We start from the raw sequence: 26,035 nt of genomic DNA on the forward strand, positions 1-26,035 counted from the left end.
CTTACTTTGTGCCAAGTAGTGTCCCAAGTACTTCATGTGTATTAATTCACTAATATGATCCTAAGAAGTGGTATTAGCCCCATTTTATAGATGAGGGAACTGAGGAACACACTTTGAGTAATTTGTCACTCAACTAAACCTGGATAGTCTGGCTCCACAGTTGTGGGCATCATTGTTTCCAGTATTTCCCCTCTGGGGTCAGAAAAGAATTGGGCACTTGTCCAGATACTGTGACCTATAAGTATATTGTCCCTTTAATCTTTACAAATGTACAGGTCCAGCCAAGTATAATACCTAAAATCATTCAGCTTGTAAGAAATCATGCTTACTTCATTTTCTTCTTTGACTAAGGAATGTTATCCATCTAGTGCCACACAGTGGGAGATTGTGGTACATCACTGGAAAAGCTGAAGCTTTGGATTCTATACTCTTTATTCCTATAAACCTTGTCTGCGTCATGTCATTCCCTGAGTTTGTAGTTGACAGTGTAATCTCATAATCATTTTTACAAAAGAGAAGGGACTATCAGACATGGGTTCCAAAGCTAATGTAGATTTAGACAATGAATGACCCACTCTATAGTAACTCTTTGGAGTACCTTCACTTTCCTTTTTTTCACATATACAAAAATCATGTTCACATATTTTTGAATAACATTGAAATATGTTCTATAGTTTTGTGGGGTTTCTTTTGCTTATACTTAGGTAGTTTTCCCTGTTGATACATGTAGGTCAAACTTGTTTTTTTGATAGGTGCTTAATATTCCACAGTATTGTTTTTGATGTAACTATTTCCCTATTGACATAAATGTTACCGGTTTTTCATTATTCCAGGAGAGGAGACGGTTTGAGGGAGATGGGGGGAAATAGTTCTTCAAATGGGACATAAGAGACCTGGGTTGTTTCCAGGTTTATTCTTAATTTGTGACCTTAGACAAATCCCATATCTTCTGTAGGACTAAATGTCTGAATATGTCACAGAGGTTTTAGATAATGTGTCCTTTTGAGATTATAAAGGTCCCTTAACCCCACATGCAAATGCATTCTTGGAAAACATTCCTTTTAATGATGAAAGCCGAGTGTTGTAATCCCTTGCATCTGCCTATAATCCCAGTGTGAGATTTCTTAGGCCTCATGGTGCTCTGAAGGTTTTCCATGTCTCCAGAAACAGGTTAAGAAAGAATAGATTTGCAATAGCAGTGGATTAGCAAGCCAGTCCTGGGTTGTACTTAATCTCTCCCCACTTCACTCCTTCTTGCACATGTGGTATCTTAGGATAGTTTCCTATCACTTGAACAGGCTTAAGCCTCAGCATGAGTGCAGTTGGTGAGGCTGCAGAGTGCCCCTGTTCTGCTTTCAACACCTGTTGAAACCAGGTGGGCACAACCAGGTGGGCCAACCAGGTGGGCACAAGGCCTTTAGGAATGCTGCTGGGCTGCTCTTACCCTCCCCCCAGGAAGCCCTGACATCCATCATGTGAACCTCCTAGCTCTCCTCACATCTGCCAAGAATGGACATAGGTCTTCCAAAATAAGACCACTGATGAGAGTAGGGAAAGATAGCTAATGTTTTCATTATTGGTATATTTCAACTGCTAATGTGGATTTGATGTCTGATGCTGCTATATATTTCCAGAAACAATCTTTGCTTCAAAACATTAGGAAATGAAAGAAAATACTAAGTTTCTTTGAATACACACAAGTTGGTTCCAAGTTACTGGGCCCAACTTACTCCTGAGTCCAAGTTAACCCTCAGTTTTAGAGCTCTTTTCACCAACTCTCCATACCTTACATCCATTCCTGGCTTGCCTCCCCCCCCTTCCCCCCATCCCTGCTTCAAGCCTTGTGTCCCTGATGCAAATCTCTGGGAAAACTGCAAGTATTGCACTGACATATTTTTGTAGACTGCATGCTTTCCTATGTCCTTAAATAGAATATTCTTTTTTTTTTTTTTTTTAAAGATTTATTCATGCATACAAGAACCAGGGTACAGGCCAGATGTGCAGGAGGGTAAGCAGATTCACCAGAGACAGAGCGGGGAACAGAACAGGCAGACTGACTGAAACACACTGCTGAGGGGAGCAGCAGGCGAGACAGGAGAGGTCTGCTGCGCCATGTGGGAATCTTCCTGCCGGCTGGGATCGAACCCACGCTGCAGAGGCTGCGGACAGCTTCACAGCGTTGTGCTCAACCTGCTGTGCCACCGGGGAGGTCCTTAAATAGAATATTTTTAAAAACCCAACCTGAAAGCATATGGGCTCAGATGACTGATTTCATCCACTATCTCTTATAAGAATCATCAACAAAGATTCTTAACCTTTTGTGTACCATGGTTCTTTTTGACAATCTGGTGTGATACCCTTAGAATATTATGTTCTCAGTACATATTGCTTGTGGAGAAGAGGAATTGGAAAGGGAGTTGGAGGCTCTGAGTAATGGGAAGTAGGTTCAAATACTTGCCCACGCTTCCCTGGGCAGGAGGACTTCCCTGACCTGACAGGCAGCCTCGGGTCCGCCCCATTGTAACCACTGGCCTAATAGTCATCTGGGGTGGGCAGCATTGTTGCACCTTTCAGATGGCAGTTACAGAGATACATGGCTGCGTGAGCATAAAAGAAGGGAAATTCCTTACTACTTTGGGCAGAAACCTAGGGAATTATTAAAACTTTGACTGGATTAGTTGAGAGATGAGGGACTTAGTTTGTGTGATGCGTGTTCAGGAAGAATGGCAACTTCTGCAGGATTGTCATGCCAACCGCAGATCCAGTCAGAGACAACAGTAGAGGTCTCTGAATTTTTTGCAGTGCGTTTTGGCTGCTGTCAGGGAATTTTTCCCTTGGGAGAGATTTCCCTGTGAAAAAGTCATATTCAGACTTACAGTGCTGGGCATTTGGTTTATAAACCTGTCAAAAGTGATCCACTGCAGAATGACAGATTGCTGGGAGAGGCAATCTGCCATGAGCCCTGAGCATCCCTGCATGTTCTTGCTTTGTATAAACACAAAAGCCTGACCACTCTTCAGGGCCCTGTCTCAGTGATCTGTTGACTGACCTTGCAAGAAGAGGTAATGTCGCTTCTCTAGGAATAGATTTGCCTGCTGTTCACTATGAAAGTGTTGAATTCCTTCCCCCCACCCCCTCCCCCCACCCCCCTCCACCAAGTTCAGAGTTCTTTTTCTTAGATACAACCCACTACATGTGTAGGTATCTATCTAGGGCTTTTGTTGTTACTTTTCCGTGGGGTGGGGGGAACTGGCACAAACATGCTCCTGTTGCTTGTTCTGTGAGTAATAAAGCTCTTCAATACAGGAGTCTTGTGTCTTTCAGCAATATCTATGAGAGAATAGTAGGCTAAATTATTTGCAGGCAGGATGAAGTTCTAGGCCCTTCGTAAACTACTTTGACAATTTGGTGACAAGGATGGGATTCTGACAGATGTGCCTTTCTAAAAGAGAAGGATGTGGGCCAGGTAAAGGGTTAGGAGTAGATCCCCTGGGGTCTGGTTGCAGTTGCTGCTGAGTGAGAGTGGGGACCACAGTTCCTCCTCTTACCTGTTAATATGTCAAGACAAGGAGCAGAAGGTAGGACTGAAACACAGCCAATATGGCACCTACATAGTTGCTCACTCTCCTTTGTCAGGAGGAGAGAGGATGTTTTGATGTTTTGTGGCCCCAGCTAAAGGAAACATGACTGGTGAATAAAGGGCTCCCCAAAGGTGAAATAAATGTCAGCAATATGGATATAGAGATTTAATGACTCCAAGACAGTAGGAATAAGTTGAGTCCAGGCAGATAGTCACTTACAACAAAAGTAAACATATGACCTTGCTTACTAGACCAAAACACACGCACACATACACACACACACCTCTCACTCTGACTCCTCTAATCCTTCTGTCTCTGAGGAAAATATTTTTGTGTACTGGGGAATCTTTGAGGACGGGAGAGATGCCCCTTTTACAGCTCTATTGTATGTAAGGATCTAAGTCACCATCTTATTTGGTCCAGTGGGGACGGGGAGCCCTGGGTGCTGGGATAATTAAGTCCTGAGGGGCAGATCTATGGTGGTATGCAGGAAGTGAAGAAAACCCAATCAAAACGGCAGTCTCAGCACTAGGTGCTTGTCGAAGCCAGGTGGTACACAAAGGCAGAGTCAGACCTCACCCTGGAGCAGGAGTCGAGAGAAGCCTTCCCACTGACCCAGCTGACCCCCACCGGCTAGCCTCTCCCACCCTCTGAAGTCCCCTTTCATTACTTAGAGAACCCTTATAGGACTGATTGGATTATTACTTTTTAAGGTTTTCACATCAATGTTATTGATCCAAATTATTTGTTAGTGGAACTGAGCATGCTTCTCCCATTTAGGGACTACTGCATATTCAGAAGTAATCCCTGTCTGCTCTGCTCTCAGGTAGTCTAACAAAAATAATAGACTCCTAAGAGGAGAGAAATAAAATTCACAGCTTTTCAGTTTTCAGTTGAAAACTTGGTGCCTGCTGGCATACTCAGGCCATTTCCCAGTGCCACATGCCCTGTGCAGGCACCAAGCACCCTTTCAAAAATATAGGGCCTCCCCAGTGGCGCAAGGGGTTAAGCGTGGCACTGTGACGCTATCTGCAGCCTCTGCAGCATGAATTCGATCCCCGGCCAGCCAGGGATGCAATAGACCGCTCCTGTCTCACCCACTGCTCCCTTCAGCAGTGTATTTCAGTCAGTCTGCCTGTTCTGCTCCCCACTCTGTCTCTGGTGAATCCTTTCACGTCCCGCACCTCTGGCCTGTACTCCAGTTCTTGTGTGCATAAATAAATCTTAAAAAAATATATAGACAGCTACTTGGTTACTGAAGAGTTACTGCTGAAACTGAACATCTGACTAGTGAAAACCTCATAATTCCAGTTTTGGGCCTGTTAATTCAACAATTAGCAAAAAAGCCCAGCAATTTTCCATCAAATGAAAGTTGTGTGTTCTGGGGATGCACCTGCCTGATCCTCTTAGTTTCATATGAAAAAGTAACAGCTCCTCCCATGGAGGAAGGATGCTCCAGACACCTGGAGCAAAACCACTGGCTCAGTGAGGCCATTGAGTCACAGAGATTGTCCCAGTCAAAAGCCTGGGCCTGCTTCACTGATGGTCCAGCTAAGTTAAAAGCTGCTGGTGTTTGGTGACCATTCTGGAAGACTGACTACAGTGAGGTTGATGAACACAACTGGCTAAATTGAAAACTGGCTGGTTGCTAGATGGTATTTCTAGGGATCAGATATATGTTTACTGATTCAGTTCTAGTCTTTAGGTGTGTCACTTGGAAGACTACAGATGGTTAGATTAAAGGCATTCTTTGGGGCCATAAACTAGAAATGAATTATAGCTCTTAGTTGAACTGTTTGCGTCATTTATGCCATGCCCACAGTGGTGACACATTGATGAGATCAACTGGAATCAAACTTCCAACAGAGCCTGTACCACTCAGATTACCACTGTTGTTGCCTGGAGCCCTCCTCATGCCAGAGATGGCATTTCACTCACCATCATTTGCCTGGGCACAAAGCATAAGACCCCAGTCAGAAGATCTGTTTGCCAACCTGTGAAGGAGGCCAAATGGATCAAGGCCTCCACCCACTCCAGGTAGATTGAGAGCTTGGGCTCCCTTTCGGGGTTCTCAGTAGTGCCTCACCACTTTGGGCACGTATAATTACAGTTTTACTCTTCTAGTCCACTCAGTCAACTCCAATCCTCCAGACAAATCACAAATCTATCTCATGTTTTTGTTGCATCACCATAAGCAGTCTGACAATGGTACAGCTTTGATTGCAAAAGCCGCTCAACAAAGTGCTGATAGCAACTTGAATTTGGATCCAAACCAGACTGCGCACCCTTGTTTGTGAATGTTATGCATTTGACCATGAGTCAAATGCATCTTCCACAGCTAAATTGGGTCCACGTGATGAGCTATCACCACAAGGAAAAGGAACACCCTCCTGGGTCTATGCTCTGAAACAGCTTATCAACTTAAGGTATTTGATGGGTCTTCCATCTTCATTGAATGTTGGAATTCACTCGAATAAATTCAAAAGATTTGTGACTGTCTTTCTTATTTCATCCAGGTTACTACAGCTTAGTATGGCAATTTGGTCACTGAATACAACTGTCCCCAGTAAGATGTCACAGTATCTTGAATACTCTATTAGGGCTCTCCAGGAGCCTGTGGCTAGAAGACCACATTAAGGATATTATCAGCCTGTGCCCCTGTTAGAAGACCCCAACAGTTGTAAACAGGGACATTATAAATGGCCCTGGTACTCTTTCCTAGGACTGTGTGAAAGCCAGCATTAGTTTGTTTTTGTCTCCGAAAACATGGTGCCTTACACCACAGGAGGGGTCATAAGCAACCATCAAGTGTTTAAAGAAACACCACCACTAGATCATCTGGTCCTCAAATGACTATGGAGATTGCTCCAAAATTAATCTACCCTTGGTTATGTGAACATTAATATTCAGGCCTATTCAAATGAGGTTGGGAGGTAGAGATTACCAGCATTGGTAAACCAGCAAACTACAGAACCCATAATGTCTTGCATCTCCCCCTGTTTCCTTTTCTTACTGAGAATGTACTCTTGTCTGCCAGTTTCTCCTTTTTTTGTTCCTGAATTAAACTTGTTTGTGGATGTAACAGATGATTTCCTTTTTGAGGTCAATAATTACATGGGGGCTTTGGGAGGGGTGACTGGCTAATTTATGTACACCCTGTAGAAGGCTAGCCGTATCTTAAGAGCTGTCCTGTTGTTAGAAAGGGGACTACCCTGTTACACTATTAGAAAAGTTGATATGAAAATCAGGTCAACCTCAGTTCACTAGCCAGCATGGTTAGTAGATCCACTACTTAGCTGATGGCACAGAAACAAAAACGTGCCACCAGCTTTTGAGAAAAGAACCTGTTAAAGCAGGGTCACTTGGCTGAAGACTGGAGGCAGGCTTCTCAAACCACTCTCCCTGAGGATGGGACCTTGAGTAGTATTTACAGGGTTGAAGAACATGTGTAGAAAATGCAAGTTCGTAGACTTTGATTAATTGCTTTCTGCTAAATCATGGTGTAACATGAATTTGGATCCAAACCAGACTGCGCACCCTTGCCTGTGAATGTTATGCATTTGACCACAAGTCAGGCATCTTCCACAGCTATATCGGGTCTAGGCGATGAGCTATCACCACAAGGAGAAGGAACACCCTCCTGGGTCTATGCTCTGAAACAACTTATCAACTTAAGGTAAATCAAGTTTTTTCCCCTTGTTTAAAATAGGTAGGGGTATTTTTGCTGCATTGTTGCAAGCCTGCCCTGCTATTCCTGCAAGACAAGCAGAAATAACAAATGACCATCTGTAGGGTAAGATAAAAGATATCAGGCTTTTCTACCCTCCCGCCATTAGGATAGATGACGGAACCCTGCGGTCCTGAATGCATGCCCTATGGCAGGCACCTGGAGTAGGGTGTGGGCATAGGTAGATGGGATTCGATTGGGCTTTTAAGGGCGGCGTCGCAGGGATGCCAGTAGAAGCCGAGAGAAGGCCGGAGAGCCCAGAGTGAAGACCTGCTGGGGGCTGGGAGGCCTGCCAGCCTACAGGACCCCAGCGCCCCTGCCTGCTGTATACCTGGTAATCCCAATAAAAACCTGCAAAACCACTGAGGACTCTGACTCCTCCTTTACTCAGTCTGCTGGATCATAGAAAACCTCAATGTGGCCTGTCCTGCCATTACACCGTCCTGACCACCAAGGTTTGGTTGTGGAGGGTAGACTACTCTTGATTTCCTTATGTGGTGATTAGTCTGCAATGGTAATACACCCAGTTGTACTTAAATTAATGCCTCAGGCCAGTTTCAAAGTCAACACATAAACTAGAGAATGACACCTGGCTTTCTAAGGTAGATCATGATGGCTTATGTTTGTTTTTGTTGTTTGTTTTTCCAGCTGGCTAAGTCAATGCCCTTGGGTAAGTTTGAGGTCAGTTCTGCAGGTTGGACTCAGCCTGTTGCTTGGAGTTCTGGTGATAGTATCCATAATTAAATACTGCGTGACAATGATAGAATGGTTTGGTTCCTTTTCTGTCAGATGAAGCCAATGGAGTAGCATTCTCAGAAAATTCATCAGAAGCCATTGGTTCAAAGTGCTATGGAGGCTTGAAAAGGAGTGACTGTTTCAGCATAGAAACTGGGAGATCCTTATGTAGGAAATGAAACTCACTTGGGCTGAGCCATGAATGAAGATAGAGCCAAGTGTATCCATTTACAGGTGAGGAACCTGATGCACAGAAGTTAACTCATTTGCCAGTCACTGCTAGAAAGTAGGAAGTCAGGATTGAAGCAAAGATCTCTTGCTTCCATCCAAATGTAGAGATTGCTACTAAATCCCACTGCCTCAGGCATAGGCTGAGACACCAGTCAAAGAAGAATTGAGATTTGTCATTGACTTTAGATATTTTTCTGAAATTTGCTTGGTGATCCACAGTGTATGCCTATTGAGAGCTTGAAGCCGCTGAAGAACCCTCAGACTTCATATGAGCTAATTTACAAAAATGAAATATTTTGGGCAAATGGTAAGGTTTAAAGAATAATAAAATGAACACCATGAAACTACTGCCACCCTTAAAAAAAATTACGGATACAATTGAAATCCCTTAGTATCCTAAATCACATTCTACTTAACTGTGCTCCAGAAGGTGACCATTATTCTGGAATTATTGATAGTATTTATTATTCCCATGTATTTTTTCCATACATGTGTCCATTGATAACAACATGTATTAATAATATATAGTATATACATATATAATATACACATGATATGTAGATATATACATAATATAGAGTATATATAATAATGGTATATATTAATACATACTATTGTTTTAAAACTCTATATATTGTATTTGGTTTTGGGTTCCCAAGATCATCCCTAGGTTAATGACCGACAGGACTCACCATACAGTTGTACTCACTGCTAGGATGTATTAAAGCAATGTAATAAGGACACACATCTGATATGCAGGGGGAAAGGTGTCCACGTGTAGGCTTCCTTAGGCTGTCTTCTCTGTCATGAGAGATGGCATGAAGCATCCTTTCCCCCAGCAATGAAAATGCAGCGACGTGTGTGCCTTATTTCTGCCTAGGTGGAACCCATTAGAGCACCCCCAGTTTTTGTTGCAGGCTGAACATGTGGGCACCCTCTGCTTGGCAGGTAGCAAAATTCCAGAATCCAAGTAGGAAATCAGGAAATCAGCATCAACCATACTGAGTTTAAAATCGTCGGCACACAGCCTGCGTTTATTACTTGGAATTCCGTTGTAAAGAAAAGAAAGCGTGTCCTTCCCTATTTATTCAATTGTTGACTTCAATATGCATTCAAGGGTTTTCATTTTATTCACTGGATTATAATCAAATACAAATGGTATTAATACACACACATAGCATATATGTCAATATAATTTTTTTTTAAAGATTTATTTATTTATTTATACAAGCATTGGGTACAGTCAGAAGCGCGGGAGGGTGAGAGAATTCACCAGAGCCAGAGCGGGGAGCAGAGCAGGCAGAAGGACCGAAGGACACTGCTGAGGGGAGCAGCGGGCGGCAGGAGAGGTCTGCGCGCCATGTGGGACCCTCCTCTGGTGGCTGGGGAGGAGCCGGGAATCGAACCAGTGCTGCAGAGGCTGCGGGCAGCTTTGAAAGCCCGCACTCAACCGCTGCGCCACCAGGGAGACCAATATAATTTTTTAAGCGTCGGCCAGGGCTCTGAGTCCCCGGCCTTTCGGGGGCGGCCCCTCAGAAGCCCGGAACCTTCGCGCCGTGCCCAGCAGCTCCCCAGGGACGTTTTAGGCGGCGACACCTGTGGACGCCGCCAGCCAATCGCGCAGCGGGCACGGCCGTCCGCGGCCCGGAAGCCGTCCGCGGCCCGGGATGGAGGGTGCGGGGGACCCGGCACCTGAGCTGCGGCGGGTGGTGACCGGAGAGGAAGAGGCCGGGCCGGGCTCCCGCGAGGCGGGGCGCGGGGCGGGGCAGGCCGCGGAGGCGGAGCTGGCTCCGGCGGCGGCCAACCGGGGTTCCCCCCGCGGCGCCCCGCGCCCCGCCTCCCCGCCCTCGCGGGCTTCTCCGCGCGCCCCGCCGGGGCCGGCGCTGTCAGCCTGGCGGTCGCTGGGCTTTCCGTGCCGCTTGTCGGGGTCCGCGCTCTCGCTCCCTGTGTCTCCCAGCCTCGGCCGTTCTCCCCGGCTTCGGCGTCGGTCCCGAGGACCAAGCCCTGCGCACCCCAGCTGAGAGAGATGGAGGAGCTGGGGTGCCGCGCAGGTGAGCCGGGCCGACACCCGAGAGCCTCCCGAAAAGCTGGGCGCCTTGACCCTGGGGACGGGTTCGGCAGCACCATCAGGGCCTAAGAAACCCAGCCTGAGGGGGTGGGGGACCCCGAATGCGAGCCACCCAGTCGACCAGGAGCTCAGACGCAGCCAGAGAGTGTTCTTAGCTCGTTCTATTTTTGTCTCCTTCCTCTGAAGCCCAACCTAAACCTTAGAACTAGCATTTTGGAACTGACGGGGAGCTGAGACGGAAAATCCTTCCACAGACGGGTCTGTGGGCACCAGTGAGCCCCGAACTGGAGTTTAGGGACCTGGGTGTTTAGGGTCCAGGTTTCGCCACTGAGTCAGTGAATGGCCTTATACGAGTTCATTGCCCGGCTGGGCCGGGGGTTTCCCATCTGTGCCGGGAGAGGGGTTTGGACTACAGGGTCCCCAAAGGCCTGACACATGCTAGGTCCTCCAAATATTAGTTGTTAGGAGTGAATTAGTTATTAGGAGTGAATATTAGTTTTTCGGAGGCATCGTGTGGTTCACTGGCGGCCACCTGCTGCACTAGATTAATTGGAGGCTGTGAAGTTACATTATTCTTGTAGCTGGAGAAACAGATGATGTTAGCACCATTACAAGCGAGGAAACTAAGGCCCAGAGGTGAGGTTAAGTGACTTGCTAGTCACTGTCAGAGGCAGGTCAGACTTCATCGTCCAAGCTACACGGTAGCCTCTCCTACCAAGATAGGGAGGACTTGATTGAAAGGTGGTTTTTGAAGCAGCAGTTCATAATTTGAGTTCTCTGATGAAATGAACACCTCCAAGGCAGAATTATATATGATTCTTCTCTATCCCTAGTTCCCAGCATATGGTTCTTTTGAAATAGCTTGGGTGTCGGTGCAGGGGCCAAAACTCCTGTGTTACCACTGTCATCAACATGATCAGCATGGTCAGCAACATGATAATAAAAATTAATGATAACAATTTTAATTGTTAAAGTTGTAGCAAAGCCATAGTGAATTTGTGAAGACATCGAAATTGATAATAAAAACTTTTAGATTGTGCTTTAAAGTTTATAACGCACTTCAGAGTAGTTTTCCAAATTGATCACCTTAAGTAGGTTTTTGTATTATTACTCATGCTTTACAAATAAGGAATCCAAGGCCTGAAGAGATAAGTGACTATTGCAAGGTCATATACACTAAGAAGTACCATGAATCCAGTCCCGTTTGACAAGTTACGCTTTCCTTCTTTGGTGCTTGCTCCACTTAATGTTTCATTCCTTGCATGCCTGGCCTGTGCTTCATTCTGCTTATCACCTAGAGAATTCCTGTTTATATGTTAATTAGTAATCACATGATGACTGATGATTGATAGTGTTGGTATTAACTCATGTAATTAAAGTGTTAACTTGAGTGTACCAGGTGATCTCTTGCTGAGGTATAGAGGGATTTGAATGCATTTAAGAAGGGGAATTGCAATTGTGGCTGTTATTATTATCATCATCAACACATCAACACAGGTTTCAAATAAAAAACTAGAACATGCTCACTATGTTTTCTGTTACTTACAGGCTTTTCATACCCAATTCCTCTGCTCTTTTCCTTTTCACCCTTCAATTGGGTAATCAGTTATTCATCCTTTAAAATCCAGCTCAACCGCTCAAGAAATTTGTTGAGTGCCTGTTCAGTTACCCTGCATGGTTTTAGGTATAAAGGTATAGTGGTGAATAAAACCGACATATCTGCTATTTTTGAAACTTTTGTAGGATAAAACAAGGAGACTGCATGGATGGCAAGATGATATGGAGCTCAGAACAGGGAAAGGGGTTAGCAGGGAAGTTTTCAGGAAAGGAGGGGAGGGAGGGAGTTCTGTGACTATCTGAAAGAAGAATGTTCCTGTCAAAGAGTAGCGGAGATATCTCACAGGGTTGCTTGGCTCAGTTATTACCATCCCTAAATCCTCTGCTCCTTGATTTTGACAGATGCCTTTTCTCTTTTCCTGCATGCCAGGTTTACCTCTATAGTGGTGCTTATTGCATCATATTGTAATACTCTATGTCTGTTTACCTCACTTGTATGCAGGTTTCTTGAAGACAGGAACCTCTGATTCTTGTCTCCTCAATATCTGCCTCATAGTTTGATTTGGAGCAGGGACCCAGAAATATTAATTAAGTCAATGAGTAAAGTCTTAGGAGCCTCACTCATACAACCTGATAGCTTTTACAAATGATTTATAAGATAGAGCTTGAATGGTGAGAGGGGAAAAGAAGAATTCTAAGTCTTGTTCTGCCTGGAGTGATTCCTTTTTTGGGCCTCTGAGAAGTAGAACACCTGATTTCCTCTGAGAAGTGTACTTGGAAACTCCCATTTTCAGCATTATGGCAGGCTAGCTTACCCCTAAAATGGCAGGAAAATATAGCAACGTCCTTCACAGTTGAATTTTCAGGAAAGTAAGATAAATTTTCAGGGGCCTAAAAACCAAGAGTAAACTCAGCCCCTTAACATGACCTTAGCTCCCCTGGATGTTTGCTGGTCTCACTTACCTAGAAATTGGGGGTTTAGTAGACTTCCTATTACAGTGAATGAAACCACAGAGCCACATGGTTTAGACTTTGAAGGATGAAGCTGGGTGTCTTGGAAATATACAAGCTCTGTCTGATCTGCACCCTCTGATAGGGTAGACTAGGGAAAAGGGAATTCTCTGCTGACACTGTGAGGTGACTAAAAAGATTGCCTCTTATCCTAGGCCCCAGTAAAGGGAAAAAGTTGCCCTGGAGAATTCTTAACCACAGACATTCCCTCATATGGTTTTGGGTTTATATTTATATTACCTGAATGGCCTAAAAATGCCAAGCCAAGAAACTGACATTTGAAACCATCGGGCTGGTCATATGCCTGGATGCTTGGCAGAAGCCCTTGGAGGGACACACATGACACAGGCTGAACAGGATCCCAACAGAGGCTAGAGCATACATTTGGAAAATCAGATGCATTTTGCTGTGTGCTGTTAAGATCATGATGTTACCTTTACATTAAAAAAATAATAAACATTTGAGTAAATCTGAGCTGCCCTGGATCTACAGAAATGGAATGATAGAGCAGAATTTGGATACGAACCAGCACTTAGGTACGGACACACACTTAACTGCCTCCTATCCTTGCAGAGGTCGTGGAAGAAGCGACAGCGTGCTCCTTCACCAGCCCTCTGTTCCAGCAGGAAGACAAGAGTGGGGTCACCTACCGGATCCCAGCCCTGCTTTACATCCCTCCCAGCTGTACCTTCCTGGCCTTTGCAGAGAAGCGTTCCACGTGCAAGGATGAGGATGCTCTCCACATGGTGCTGAGGAGAGGGTGGAGGACTGGGCACTCAGTACAGGTGACTCCTCACCCCAGATCTTGGCCTGGGCCAAGGTTTCTTCCCACATTGCGCAGAGCTCTGCAGGGTCTGTGACTTTTCTTTATCAGGGCAGGGAAAGCCCTGTGAGAGCTGAGGAGGAAAAATTGGAAAGCAGTGGCTCTCACTTAGTACTTGGATCCGCACAGCCACTCTGATGGAAACTATCATCAGTCTCCCTTTACAGATGGGAAAACTGAGGCTCAGAGAGAGGTTCCCATGCTCAAGGTCACAGGGCCGTAATGAAACAATAGAAACAGGCTGCACACTCAGTCTCTGACTCCAGAGACCTCTGTAGTTTGCTCACGTTAAACTAACACGTGGTGTGCCTTCCATTTACATTGTTTTCCCTCTTCGTAAGTCACCAGGGAAGTGAGCCCTGTCGGTCCAGTTTTGCTGAGGGACACTGGTGTTTCACAACCCGTTAGCAGGGAATCAGGGAGAGGATAAAAACCAACACATTCATAATCCTCCTCGTTTACCCGCTTCTAAACTCCTCACGTGAGGTTATTATCCCCACGTTACAGGAGAAAATGGGGGCTGAGAATTAAATGACTCACCATGGGCACACCCGCGCTAAGTGGAAGAACTGGGGTTGAACCCTCTCCCCTAAGTAGCCTATGATTTTACTGCTTTTTAGTGAGGGACAGTGTGGTTGCTGCCGGTAGGCTATGAACTTCGGGGTTATTTCAGATCCCATTCTTCTTCCTCTCGTTCTCCTTTATCTCCCAGAGAAGATTAAAGAGAGGATCAAGCGAGACAATGAATTTGACCTTGTCAGTGAATTTCTGGAGAGAAAAACAATTATTTTTTAATAAAAGCAAATGTATATATACTTATAAATATGTTTTTTACTATATGTTAATATATATTTTAACCTATATATTTATATATGTGTGTGTGTGGATCTTTCTAATAGATACTTCAATCCTAACCTGCTCTGCTTTTCTAGCTAGAGAAATCTCAGCATTGAAGCTTCTAGTCCACAGATGCCCTGTTTTGCCATTAGAATGCACGTACTGTTCTACCGAAGGCGGGCCTTGTCAGCAACCTCTGTCTTAGCTTTTGATGGCTTGCTCACATTTTCCTGTGGGGGAATGTTCTGCTTATCTTATCTTATCTTATCTTATCTTATCTTATTGTGAGTCTTTATGGCTCCTTTGCTCCTGCTTGTTTCACTGACCTGCACAGAGCCCAGCCCTGCAGCCCAGCTTGCAACACAGCTTGGAGTTCTAGATCCTTTGCTGCCTGGAGCACAGACCTGGCCTGTTCTCATATTACCGTGCTTTATATAATAGGCCATTGAGTAGTTATATGTTTATATCATATCTGTTAAATAACCTCATTCACAAATGTGCCCAATTTGATTCATTCTCTATGTTATTCACTTTCATTCTTTGATTTAACTAATTGTAAAATCTTGAAATTAGAAGACTCATTAGCCCAATTTTTCCCCTAATACAGAAGTCTTCTGTATTGCATTGCAGCTACTAATAGTGATTAAGGGCATAGCTTTGGAGTCAGCCAAGACCTACCATGTATTGACTGTGTGACCTTGGATACTTGACCCTTCTCCATTTCACCATCTGCAAAATGAAATTAATAATAGAAATTACATAGTGGATATTCAACATTAGTCATCTTCTATAAAAGGTGTCCTTACACAACTCCTCGAATGTGGATTTAATCCTATTGCAACTTTTCTTTTGGAATGATTACACTTCTCTATAAAATGACTGTTGGTCTCGGGCAGTTCCTGGGCCGCCAATCTGCACAAAATAGAAAGTCCCTTTTCTCGGGAACTGCTCTTTGATGTACCTGAAAGTAGTGTCCATACCCTTTTAGTCTTTGATTTTCTGGGTTCAACAGCTTCTGTTAGTTGCTTGGTTCTGTTAGTTGCTCATTAAGCCATAGTCCTGACCTGGTTTCTGGTTCCATGAAAACTGTGCTTACTGTCCTTAGGATCTGGTCTGGGTTGTCTGGATGTCCTTTTTCAAAGACTACTCAAAATTCAGTGAGTATTCCAGGGACAGATTGATCATTTCAGCAATGAGGTTGCTATCCCATCTTTAATTCTTTTTTTTTTTTTTTGCAGTCTGAGATAAAGTAGCATTTACTTCTTTGACAACTGTGTAAAACAGTTGACTAATGCTAAGTACAGAGTCAACTAAAACCAGCATCTTTTTCACTCCCAGTTTTTCAATGTGGTAAAATACACCTAACTCAAAAATTTCCTCTTAACCATTTTAAGTGTACATTACAGGGTTGTTGACTATATATACATTGTGTACAATAGATTTCTCTACCACAGTTCTATATACATTAAATAAGTCCTCTTTTCTCTCTCACCCCCCCAGCCTCTGGCAACACCATTCTACTTTGTTTCTGTTTGATTAAATGAAATCTTGCAGTATTTGTCTTTTTTGTGATTGGCTTATTTCATGTAATGTCCTCAAGGTTTATCCAGCTTGCAACATATGATAGAATTTCCTTTTTTAATACTGAATAATATTTTGTTGAATCATATATTTTATTTATTCATTCATCTGTGGATAAATAAATGAGTTTGCCAACACAAATGACTGGGTTGCCCCCATCTTTTGGATAATGCTGCTCTGAACATGCTATGCAAATATCTCTTCGAAACCTTGCTTTAATTCTTTTGGACGTGTACCTAGAAGTGGAATTGCTGGATCATATGGTAACTATTTTTATATTTTTGAGGAACTGTCATACTACTTTCCACAGTGACTGCACCATTTTATATACCCAACAGAGCACAAGTTTCTCCACAATTCCATTTCACATTTAGAAATGGAATTACTGGATCACACGCTGTGTCTATGTTCATGTCAGTAGATAAAGCCAGCCAGGTTTCTGGAGGGGTGGTTGTTTGGTTTCACTCTGACTCTGGGATTTAGGTATTTAAGACTCCAGCTCAAAGCATAGGAAGTTTTCCAGTGGCTCCAGTTTTTGTCCTAGCTCCCTGAAGCAGTCAAATGAATTGCTCAACTTCTCAGCCTCTCAGTTACCCCTTTGAGAATTAGTAGAGATATCCAGAGAGGGGAAAAGAACTCAAAATACCTGGCCAGCCTCTCTGACTTGAACTTCTCTCAGTTCTTAGGCAATAATTCTTCATTTCCTTGTTTGCTCGCTGGTGCTTTCAAGTAGGTTTTTTTGTGTTAATATTTAACTATCATTGCTAGTTCTCAGTGGAAGGGTTGGTTCAAATTATCTAGTGTGCTGTAATTGGAGTCACTTTACTTTTCTTATGCTATGTACAGAACAGAGACCACTCTATTTGCTTTGTTCATTTATCCACATATTATGGATACCTTTCCTTATCAATATATAGAAGGCGTCCTTCTTTATTCATCTCCTGCTTTATGTGTTCATTTAATGAGTCCCCCATTGATGTATATTTGGGTTTTGCTGTTTCAAGCAGTGCCATAGTGAGTAATCTTAGAATATTTAATTTGATGAGCAGATATATCTTAGGATACATTCCCAGAATTCAGCAGGCTGGGAAAATATAAATGTGTTTGTAATTTTGATGTGTTCTAAATAAGTGCTGAACCATTTTGTGCTCCATCCAGATGTGACAGTGCCTGTTCCTTTATATTTTTGCAACAGAGTGTTTTCAAAGTTTATGATGTTACCAATAAATACTTTGTTAATTTTATTTTTCCGCTTTTTATATGTGAGGTTGAACATACTTTCTTTTTTTTTTTTCTCTCTTTTTGTTGTCTCTTTTCTGCTCTTTGCCTGTTGCTGTTGAATATCTTGAAATGTTCTTACCACATTCTAAACTACTAGAGAGATTAGGCCTGTCTGTGACATGCCTGATTAGGCTTTATCTCCTTTCATCCTTATAATGACTCCTCTGTTGAGCCTATGATTACATCCTCTGTTGAAATGATGAAGAAACGGGTAAAGATTAAGTACCTTGCCCAACATCTCATGATAAGCGATGAAGGCAGCATTTGAATTTGGTGTCTTCGGCTCCATGCTGGGGCTTTTAATAATGCTGTGATGAATTGCATCCCCAGGGCAGTAGAGGAAGGGGAAAAAAAACCTTCGTCATGAATCTCCCTTTATTTGCCTAAAACTTCCATATTTGTCTGCCTTGTTTTTCTTCCTTTGTTTGGGTTTTTCTTTAAAAAATACTTCGCTTCCCTTAATGTGCTGGCCATTGGAGATGCAAACTTAAAATAATTTGGTTTCTTCCCTCAAAAAACTCATAGTCCCGGAGGAGAACCAGTCACATTAAAAAAAAAAAAAAGACAGTATCATATAATAGGTGCTGTAATTCTTTTGTATGTACAAAGAGGAAGCCACCCATTGCCTTTGGTAGGGCAGGGAAGAGTGTTTCATGGAAAGTTCCTGAAGGAGATGACTTGAGTTGGGTTTTGAAGGATGAGTGGGCATCTAGACACAGGACGAGCTCCCAACAGAGGGGCCGGCATGTGCAGAAGCTAGCAGTGCCTCCCTTCAGCTTTGTAAATCTTTGTGTAGGGACCTTCCTGGTGGCTGATGGATTAAGTCTCAGTGCTACTGCCACTGTGGCTTGAGTTCTACTCCCAGCAGGAGGCTAACCCACTCGTGGTGCAGCAGACCTCTCCTGTCTTCTGGCTTCCTGCCTCCTGCTCCCCTCAGCAGTGCTTTTCCGTCAGCCCACCTGTTCTCTTCCCCACTCTGCCTCTGGTGAATCCTCTCACCCTCTGCACCTCTGGCCTACATCCCAGTTCTTCTATGCAAAAATAAATTAAAATCAATTAAAAATAAATTAAAAATGTATTAAAATTAAAATAAATTAAAACAAAAAAATCATCATGTAGTAGTGGAAAATATAGTGAATTCTTGGGCCTTTGTAATTTTATAGATTCTAATACATTTATTTCTTATCCCTGAAACGTGCTAATGCTTTCAGTGAACCTCACGTCTTCCTCTCCCTCCCGTACTCACTCTCTTCCTCTCCTCTAGTGGGAACCCATAAAGCCACTGATGGAAGCCACATTACCTGGGCATCGGACCATGAACCCCTGTCCCGTGTGGGAGCAGAAGAATGGCCACGTGTACCTCTTCTTTATCTGTGTGCGGGACCACGTCACTGAGTGTCAACAGATTGCGTCAGGCAGGAACGCTGCCCGCCTCTGCTTCATCTATAGTCAGGATTTTGGCTATTCGTGGAGCGAGGTGAGGGACCTGACTGAAGAGGTCATTGGGCCAGACGTGAAGCACTGGGCCACATTTGCTGTGGGCCCAGGTCATGGCATCCAGCTGCAGTCGGGGCGACTGGTGATCCCTGCGTATGCCTACTACATCCCTTACCAGTCTATTTGCTGTCGGCTACCATGTAAAGTCAGGCCTCATTCCCTGATGATCTACAGTGATGACCTAGGAACTACCTGGCACCGTGGCAGACTCATTAAGTCCACAGTGACAGTAGAGTGTGAAGTGGCAGAGGTGATCAGGTCTACTGGCCACCCTGTGCTGTATTGCAGTGCACGGACACCAAACAGATACCGAGCGGAGGCTCTCAGCACTGACCATGGTGATCACTTTCAGACAGTGACCCTCAACCATCAGCTCCATGAGCCCCCACATGGCTGCCAGGGCAGTGTGGTTAGTTTTCCGCCCCTGGAGCTCCAACATGGGTGCCAGGATCCTAGTGGCAAAGATGCTGCAAAACTGTCAAAATCATGGCTCTTGTATTCACACCCAGTCAGCAAGAAACGGAGGGTGGACCTAGGCATCTACCTCAACCAGAACCCCATGGAGGCTGTGTCCTGGTCCGAGCCCTGGGTCTTACACTATGGGCCCTGTGGCTACTCTGATCTGGCTGTTCTGGAGAATGAGGGTTTATTTGGGTGTTTGTTTGAGTGTGGAACCAAGTGTGAGTGTGAGCAGATTGCCTTCTGCCTCTTTACAGGCCAAGATATCCTGAACCACGTGCAAGGGAACTGCACCAGTCCCGGTAGTAACCCTAGCCAATTCAAAATGAGCTAACTGGCTCAGCATGCACCTTTCCATAGAAGGGAAACCAAGAAAAACCACAGCCAGGGTGACGGAGACCAGGACAACAGAGGTCATTGAAGTCTCCATAGAACCCCAAAACAATATTCTGTTCCCTACCTGTTTTCACTGCTCCTTTCCCAAGAGCAAAATGAAACTTTGGCCGTGAGTACTGCCATGGAAAGAGCACTGCACTAGGAGCTGCCTTGCTTTGGGACCTTGGACATGCCTCCTGAACTCTCTAGGCCCCTGGTCCGTCTCCACCTGTGAAATGACTGGACCGATACTGTGATTTCTCCTCCTCCCCCCCTTACCAGGGGCAGAGTGCCTGCAGGCTCCCTGACAGCAAGTCCTGGTGTCTGCACGCTCATCTCAAAATGAAAGTCATTTTCAAATGACTCACCACTCATCCAAGTGGGAAGTTACCAGCAGGTAGCAATACGAAGGAATATCTGGATGGTTTGGTTTGTTTTTAATAACAAAAACACCCACACTCTTGTAATCATGCTCAGAACTCTGCACGCTCTGGTCCCAGAGGAACTGGCCAAAGAGAATCGTGAAGTCAACTACCTTTGCAGCCCTGCTGAACCTTCCCTTCCTCCCCTGAAAGCACTCTCTCCTAGGGAGAAAAGGCAAAGCTCAGTGAGGTGACAGTGGTCCTTAACGCTATTTTGTGTTTCTGGTGGCACTGAAGTTCATTTATGAGCATGGTTCCTGATAGGAAAAGGACATGGGTTAGAACTTCAAAACGTGAAAACTTCCCAAAGTCTCTGCCTCAGCATCTCCCTCTTTGTGAGAGAGAGAAAACTCAAGAAAATAAATGCTGCTGGTGGGCTAGTGCATAGATGCTGGGTCTAAATTGTGGATGAGGGCAGCTCCTGGCGTCACTGTGTTAGCTTTATCCTCATTGAGACTGAAGTCACCCACCCCATGGCTTATCCAGGCTGCTGGGTTTCCTCCCATTTCTTTTGTCTCAGAATGTTGTGCTGGCCCAGCTATTCCTTTACTCATGGAGAAGGTCTTCACCATTAGGAAGGTGTTCGGACCCCCAGACCTCTGAATCAGGCCTGTTTGTATCAGCTGAGGTCATTATGAAGTAGGGGTGCTGCTTTACTAGATTTGAACTGAACTTTCCAGGTGCTAGGGCTCCTAGATGGGGCCACATGGGCTGCTCTCATCTCAGATGGTTTCTCCTGTAGCCTGGGGTTGTGACAGAAATTCTATTCTGCAAAATTAATTTTTTGTCCCTATTTCTGGAAGATAATGCCTTCAGTTGGTATCAGGTAGGTAAACTTGATGCTGAGTGATGACCCCAGAAAGCAAGTCTTGGTTGTGGCACAAAGCTTGGGAGGCCAGAGGTTAACAGTTTCACTGGTCTGATGGGGGAAGAGTTCTGCAGGATTAAATGGAGATTAACTTCAACTGCTTTCTCATCTGGTTTAAGCCCATAGCTTGGAGTGAGTTAAAATTTCCTTAACCTTTCCTGTATTTGCCAAAGTTACCTTCCCAATACACAATGCTAATCATTCATTCACTCATTTATACTCTTATCTAGCTATTTCTTGAGTACCTGTGCCTACATAAGGTGCTTTTTATTGCCATTCATTGGTTGAGAATCACCTGTGGCTCTGCATTGCCTACTAAAATGTGGGCTTGTGCCTACTAAATTTACCTGGACCTTCAGTTATTGGGTGAAAAACACAAATACTTAACCTCTCTTTCTTTATATGAAGCCCACTGTCAGAGAAGACCTGTTGAGTTGCCAAGTGGAAGGGGGGAGGGATCTGAGTGGGTGGAATTGGTGGTGCAGGGAGGAATAGGGGAAGAGGTGAGGATTATAAGGCGGTTCCCTCCTGAGTACTAGAAACTTCTTGTTCAGCCAAGCCTTCCTGAGCACCTGACTCCAACTGTGTAGGAGTAAGGAGGACAGCTAAGTTCTACGACCAGGGCTGAAGCATGGAGAGAATCAAGACTTCTTTGGGACTCTCCAAGAAGAGAGTCAAGGAAGGAACCTCAACCCCATGCATGTGGGGGGCACAGGTGTCTGGTTATCCGGGAGCACAGGTGTCCAGTACTATTCTCATCCCTTTCTAAGTTACTCTGTTTCCTCCTTTCTTTGCCTCGTATTTGCCGCCCCTCAGTGACAAGCAGTGAAACCTGTAATAGAGAAAGGACCTTGATGCTCATTTCAGGAATAGCAAGAGGGTTAGGATGGGGGTAACTCAGAATGAGAACTAGAGAGGGAGACAAAGTAGGTGATGGCAGCGGTGCAGAGAAAACACCTTTAGGAAGGTGTCCTGACACCTTTAGGGAGAGAAAGTGGCACGGACATGAAGGGAGGGGTGTTGTAGGTGGTAGCTGCTGTGAAGAAGAAATGACAGGCTGGAGCTGTCCCCAGAACATGTGGGAAGGGTAAGAGGCCTATACAGGCCAGCAGGCTAGGGTGCAGAGAACTTCCCACCCAACGCTGTACCTTTCAGTTGCCTCAGCCTGTCCATGTTCCAGGCGACTAACAAATGACGATGGGTATTCCTGCTCTGTGCCAGTACCCAAGGTCTTCAGGCCCTCGGGCCTATACTGTAATGCTGAGATCTTAACTGAGCCCATTCAGTCCCCTTTGAGGTGCTATAATGGAAAGTGTAAGGCAGGTGATGGTAGCTGTGAAGATAAGTGGAACGCAGACTGGACACTCATGATCTAGAGGCATGAGGAGAAGACCACTACAGTCGTGGTCCTTTGCCCCCAGATGCCCACCCTGTCCTTGGCCCCTTGGGCTGGTTCTGTCCAATGCACATGGCCTGGCTCTGCAAGAGCAGGAAAACAGGCAGGGGCCTCATGTGGCTGGTAGGCATCGAGTCCTGTCTCCCACTGTCAGTCCTGCTGGTCCTGCTCATTTGCCCTAACTCCTGGGCTCCGGATATCTACCTCAGCACCTTGCTATTTGGAGGCTTCATTTGGCCCTGCTTCTCCTGCTCATCAGTCTCCCAAGACACCCACAGGATGTCATGCAGCTGCAGCCGCAGGGGGAGAGAACTTGCACCTGCCTATGGGGAGCTCTGGATGCCCACAGGGCTCAACCTGATGCTGCCTCCCTCTTCTCCTCCTCCCCCCCACCCCCCAGGACAGTGGGACTTGATACTTCCTCTTAGACTAGAATAGACTGCTCAGTCTTTATGTGGATTTCCCCCACTGCATTATTCAGCAGATGTCCTGCCATCTGTTGCTGGCGTGTACAGCCTGAGCCTCCCTTTGGTTGTCACCACGCGTTGCCTTGTACAGTTTTCTGTGTGTGGCTCTAGGCCTCTGCTGGGCTGCAAACTCCTGAGGGTCAAGTCTGTCTGACTTCTCTGTGTCCTTTTTACTTTGAATCACAACGACTTATTTACAAATACATGATTTTCCTATCATATTCTAAATTCCCTGAAGGTCAGGACTGTGATTCCTTTCTTTGACCTCTGCAACCTGCGCCAGGCCTGGCACAGAATAGGTGCCGGTAAAGCTAAGCTGAATGACTAAAGGAGACAGAGATCTTGGCCTCAGGGAGCTGATTGAGGAGACTAAGGCAGCTCCCCGGACCCCCACCAGGAGGAACGCGATGCATCCCTCCGTGGCTTGCACAGCTTTCTAAATCTGCTCACACTTGCCCTGAATGAGTGTTCTGCCCACGTCAGCCAGCCACATTAGATCCTGGGGTGGGGCTTCTCTGGTTTGAGTTTGGTCCTGCCTGGATGTCCCAGGGTCACCGCTCACGGCCAAAGCCAAGGCTCAATTTGGGGTTCTCGCTTCCCTGGCATGTCGCCTTGTCCCTCATCAGACTCCTGTAACCGCCACTCCTCCAGGCCTTGAGGGAGATGCTGGAACTCGGTGTGTTCTGAATGTGTCGTGATTCTGTGATACCAAGTGCCAGACATGTTCTCTTGCAAAAGCCACTGTGACTCTGAAGCGAGGAAGAGGGATAAAAAGCTTAAATCCTTTTCATGGCTTTACTGGTTTTCTTTTTTTTAAGGAAACTGAAATGACTGTCATCCTAATACTAAGTTGTACCCAGATTCTTTCAACAAAGTGGATTTGAGGCACTTTTGCTTTTCATTAGAACAGTTACTTTCGGAAAACTTTAAAAATAACTCTTTGGGCCTCCCTGGTGGTGCAAGGGGTTAAGTCTCAGCACTATAAAGCTGCCATCAGCCACTGCAGCACGGGTTCTATCCCCGGCCAGGGAGCTACCCACATGGCACAGCAGACCTCTCCTGACTTGCCCGCTGCTCTCCTCAGCAATTATTTCAGCATATCTGCCTGTTCTGCTCCCCACTCTGTCTCTGGTGAATCCTCTCACCACCCTGCACCTCTGGCCTACCCCCCAGCTCTTGTAAGCATAAATAAATAAATCTTTATTAAAAAACAAACAATAACCTGCACTTTTACATGCTGTCGGTTGAACACAGTCTCCTGTTGAGGGAAGTGGGTGGAGACTGCCATAAATCTTGACTGCGTGTTACACTCTGGCGATGAAGCAATGGGGCTGGAATGCAAACACCACCTCTGACCACCCCCTGCCCTGGGCACTGAAGATCTCGTTTCGTTCTTCAAAACACCTTAAGATATTCTGTACTTGAAGCTAAAGAGGTCACAAGCATTTACCTCAATGAAGTGGGGTGATAGCTTTAACAACTCATGTAACCCCTCGACCTTTGAGTTTTTTTTTTTTTTTCCTTAAGCTTGTTTGAATTGGATGTATACGGCTTGTAAAAAAAAAAAAAAAAAAGGTAGTCCCATCCTCACGGGAAATTTGATAAATTGGTACCATAACCACTTTGTCACTACCTGGAACTGAAAACTAACTTCTGATATTGTCTCCTAAAGTTAACAGTATTGCATTAAGGCTACTTCCCAGGAGAGACACGGCCAAGGCATAGACAAAGGACTGGACTAGGAGGGCTCAGGAGCCAGGGTCCTTGTCCTTGAGCTTGCCGTTGCTCTGATGGATGATTTAGTAGCAGCCACTGGTCCTCCTGGGAACCCATGTATTCAGCGAGAGTGGGGCGTGATTCTTGTCCTGTCACCTCGCCCAGGGGTTGTATTGATCTGATGAGCTAGTGAATCTTCAAAAAGGTTCAGCACGTGGTGCAGTATCATGTAAATAGAGAATAAATTGTCTTTCATCCCTGATCTCCATTCTCCATCAGCATTGGCAACATTTGACTGTTGAATGCTGACACTGAAGGTGTTAGAGGGGAGGGGAGGAAGCTGGGGCTCACTGAGGCGGGCACACCAAGGCTGGGCATCCATCTTGCCTCAGCTCTGTCATGTCCTTACAAACTGCAGGCCTCATGATTTTGCCCAGCCTTCTGGCTTTGTCCCAGACCTTTTGCTCCCTTCCTATGAAGAATGACACACCCGAGTATCAAAGAAGAAAATAGCATCCCCAAGTGGGAAGGGACCTGACCATCTCTGTTCTCAGTGCCCACCAAAGGGTTAGACACAGTACAGAATAGGCAAGAAGGATGCCAGGGGGGTAATATTTGTAAAGTGCCTACTGTGTGCTTTGAGTGATACATATGTTCTCTCATTTAATTCAAGAATCCATTTTAGAGATAAGAAAGTTAAGACTCCTCAGGGTTGTTACATGATATGTTCCTGTGTCATGCACCTGTGAGAAAGTCATATCTGATTCCAAGCTTCTACTTTTGTCATACAGCAAGGAAGAGTCAGAACTCAGGGTGACGCGTCCCTTGCAGCTTGATATGTGGCACAGACCCGACCTCTCGGGTCCTTGGAACATGGTGAGCATTGCCTAGCTGGTGAGGATGGTCCCTGTGGTAATAAAGGGACTCACAGTCCTACTAAGTGGCCTCTCAAACAAAAGGTCTTCCCCTTCTTCTTCATCCAAGAGAAATGCATTGGTTTCTCTCCTCCAGTAAGCTGGAGATTACTTTCCAGTACCCACAACCTTCATCGCAGCTGCCTCTCACAATCTAGAGTCATCCTAAACATAGATTTTGTTGTCATCATCTAGGAATAGAATCAGAAATGAGAACATGCTTCCCATGAGGGATAAACAAAGAATTTGAGAGCAGGTGTCAAAGCTGACTTAGAGACAAATGAGGTGGTCAGGGGCCTCCAGGCAGGCGTGTGATGGAGCCACAGGGAGAAGGGGACTGGCTTCTGCTTCCCCACTGTGGGCCAGTCCCGGGAGCGCCACCCAGTGGCCAGGTCTGAGCCCTTCACACAGGGACTATGATCCTCCCTACCTTATCTAATAATCCTCACAACAGCCAGGGAAACATGACTCTATTGTCCCCACACTGCA

At 45.3% G+C, this 26,035-nt stretch overlaps 1 protein-coding gene across 1 annotated transcript; it reads left to right on the forward strand.

Moving 5' to 3' along the window:
* Window positions 1-10,170: 10,170 nt before the first annotated feature.
* Window positions 10,171-24,104, forward strand: NEU3 (neuraminidase 3). Its single transcript, XM_037522969.2, has 3 exons — window positions 10,171-10,325; window positions 13,484-13,695; window positions 18,697-24,104. Exons 1-3 carry the CDS (start codon window positions 10,301-10,303, stop codon window positions 19,720-19,722), a joined length of 1,263 nt encoding a protein of 420 aa, XP_037378866.1. The 5' UTR covers window positions 10,171-10,300; the 3' UTR covers window positions 19,723-24,104.
* The last annotated feature ends 1,931 nt before the right edge of the window (window positions 24,105-26,035 follow it).

The sequence above is a fragment of the Talpa occidentalis genome, unplaced genomic scaffold (genome assembly GCF_014898055.3).
Source record: "Talpa occidentalis isolate TD23 unplaced genomic scaffold, MPIMG_talOcc4v2.1 talOcc4.3, whole genome shotgun sequence".
NCBI lineage: Eukaryota > Metazoa > Chordata > Mammalia > Eulipotyphla > Talpidae > Talpa > Talpa occidentalis.

Bases quoted from the DNA above. Each gene is read 5' to 3' on its own strand.
- NEU3 (XM_037522969.2), top strand. From the start codon at position 10,301: ATGGAGGAGCTGGGGTGCCGCGCAG. The intron at 10,326-13,483 runs GTGAGCCGGGCC...CTATCCTTGCAG, and splicing joins GGAGCTGGGGTGCCGCGCAG to AGGTCGTGGAAGAAGCGACA. The intron at 13,696-18,696 runs GTGACTCCTCAC...CCTCTCCTCTAG, and splicing joins GGACTGGGCACTCAGTACAG to TGGGAACCCATAAAGCCACT.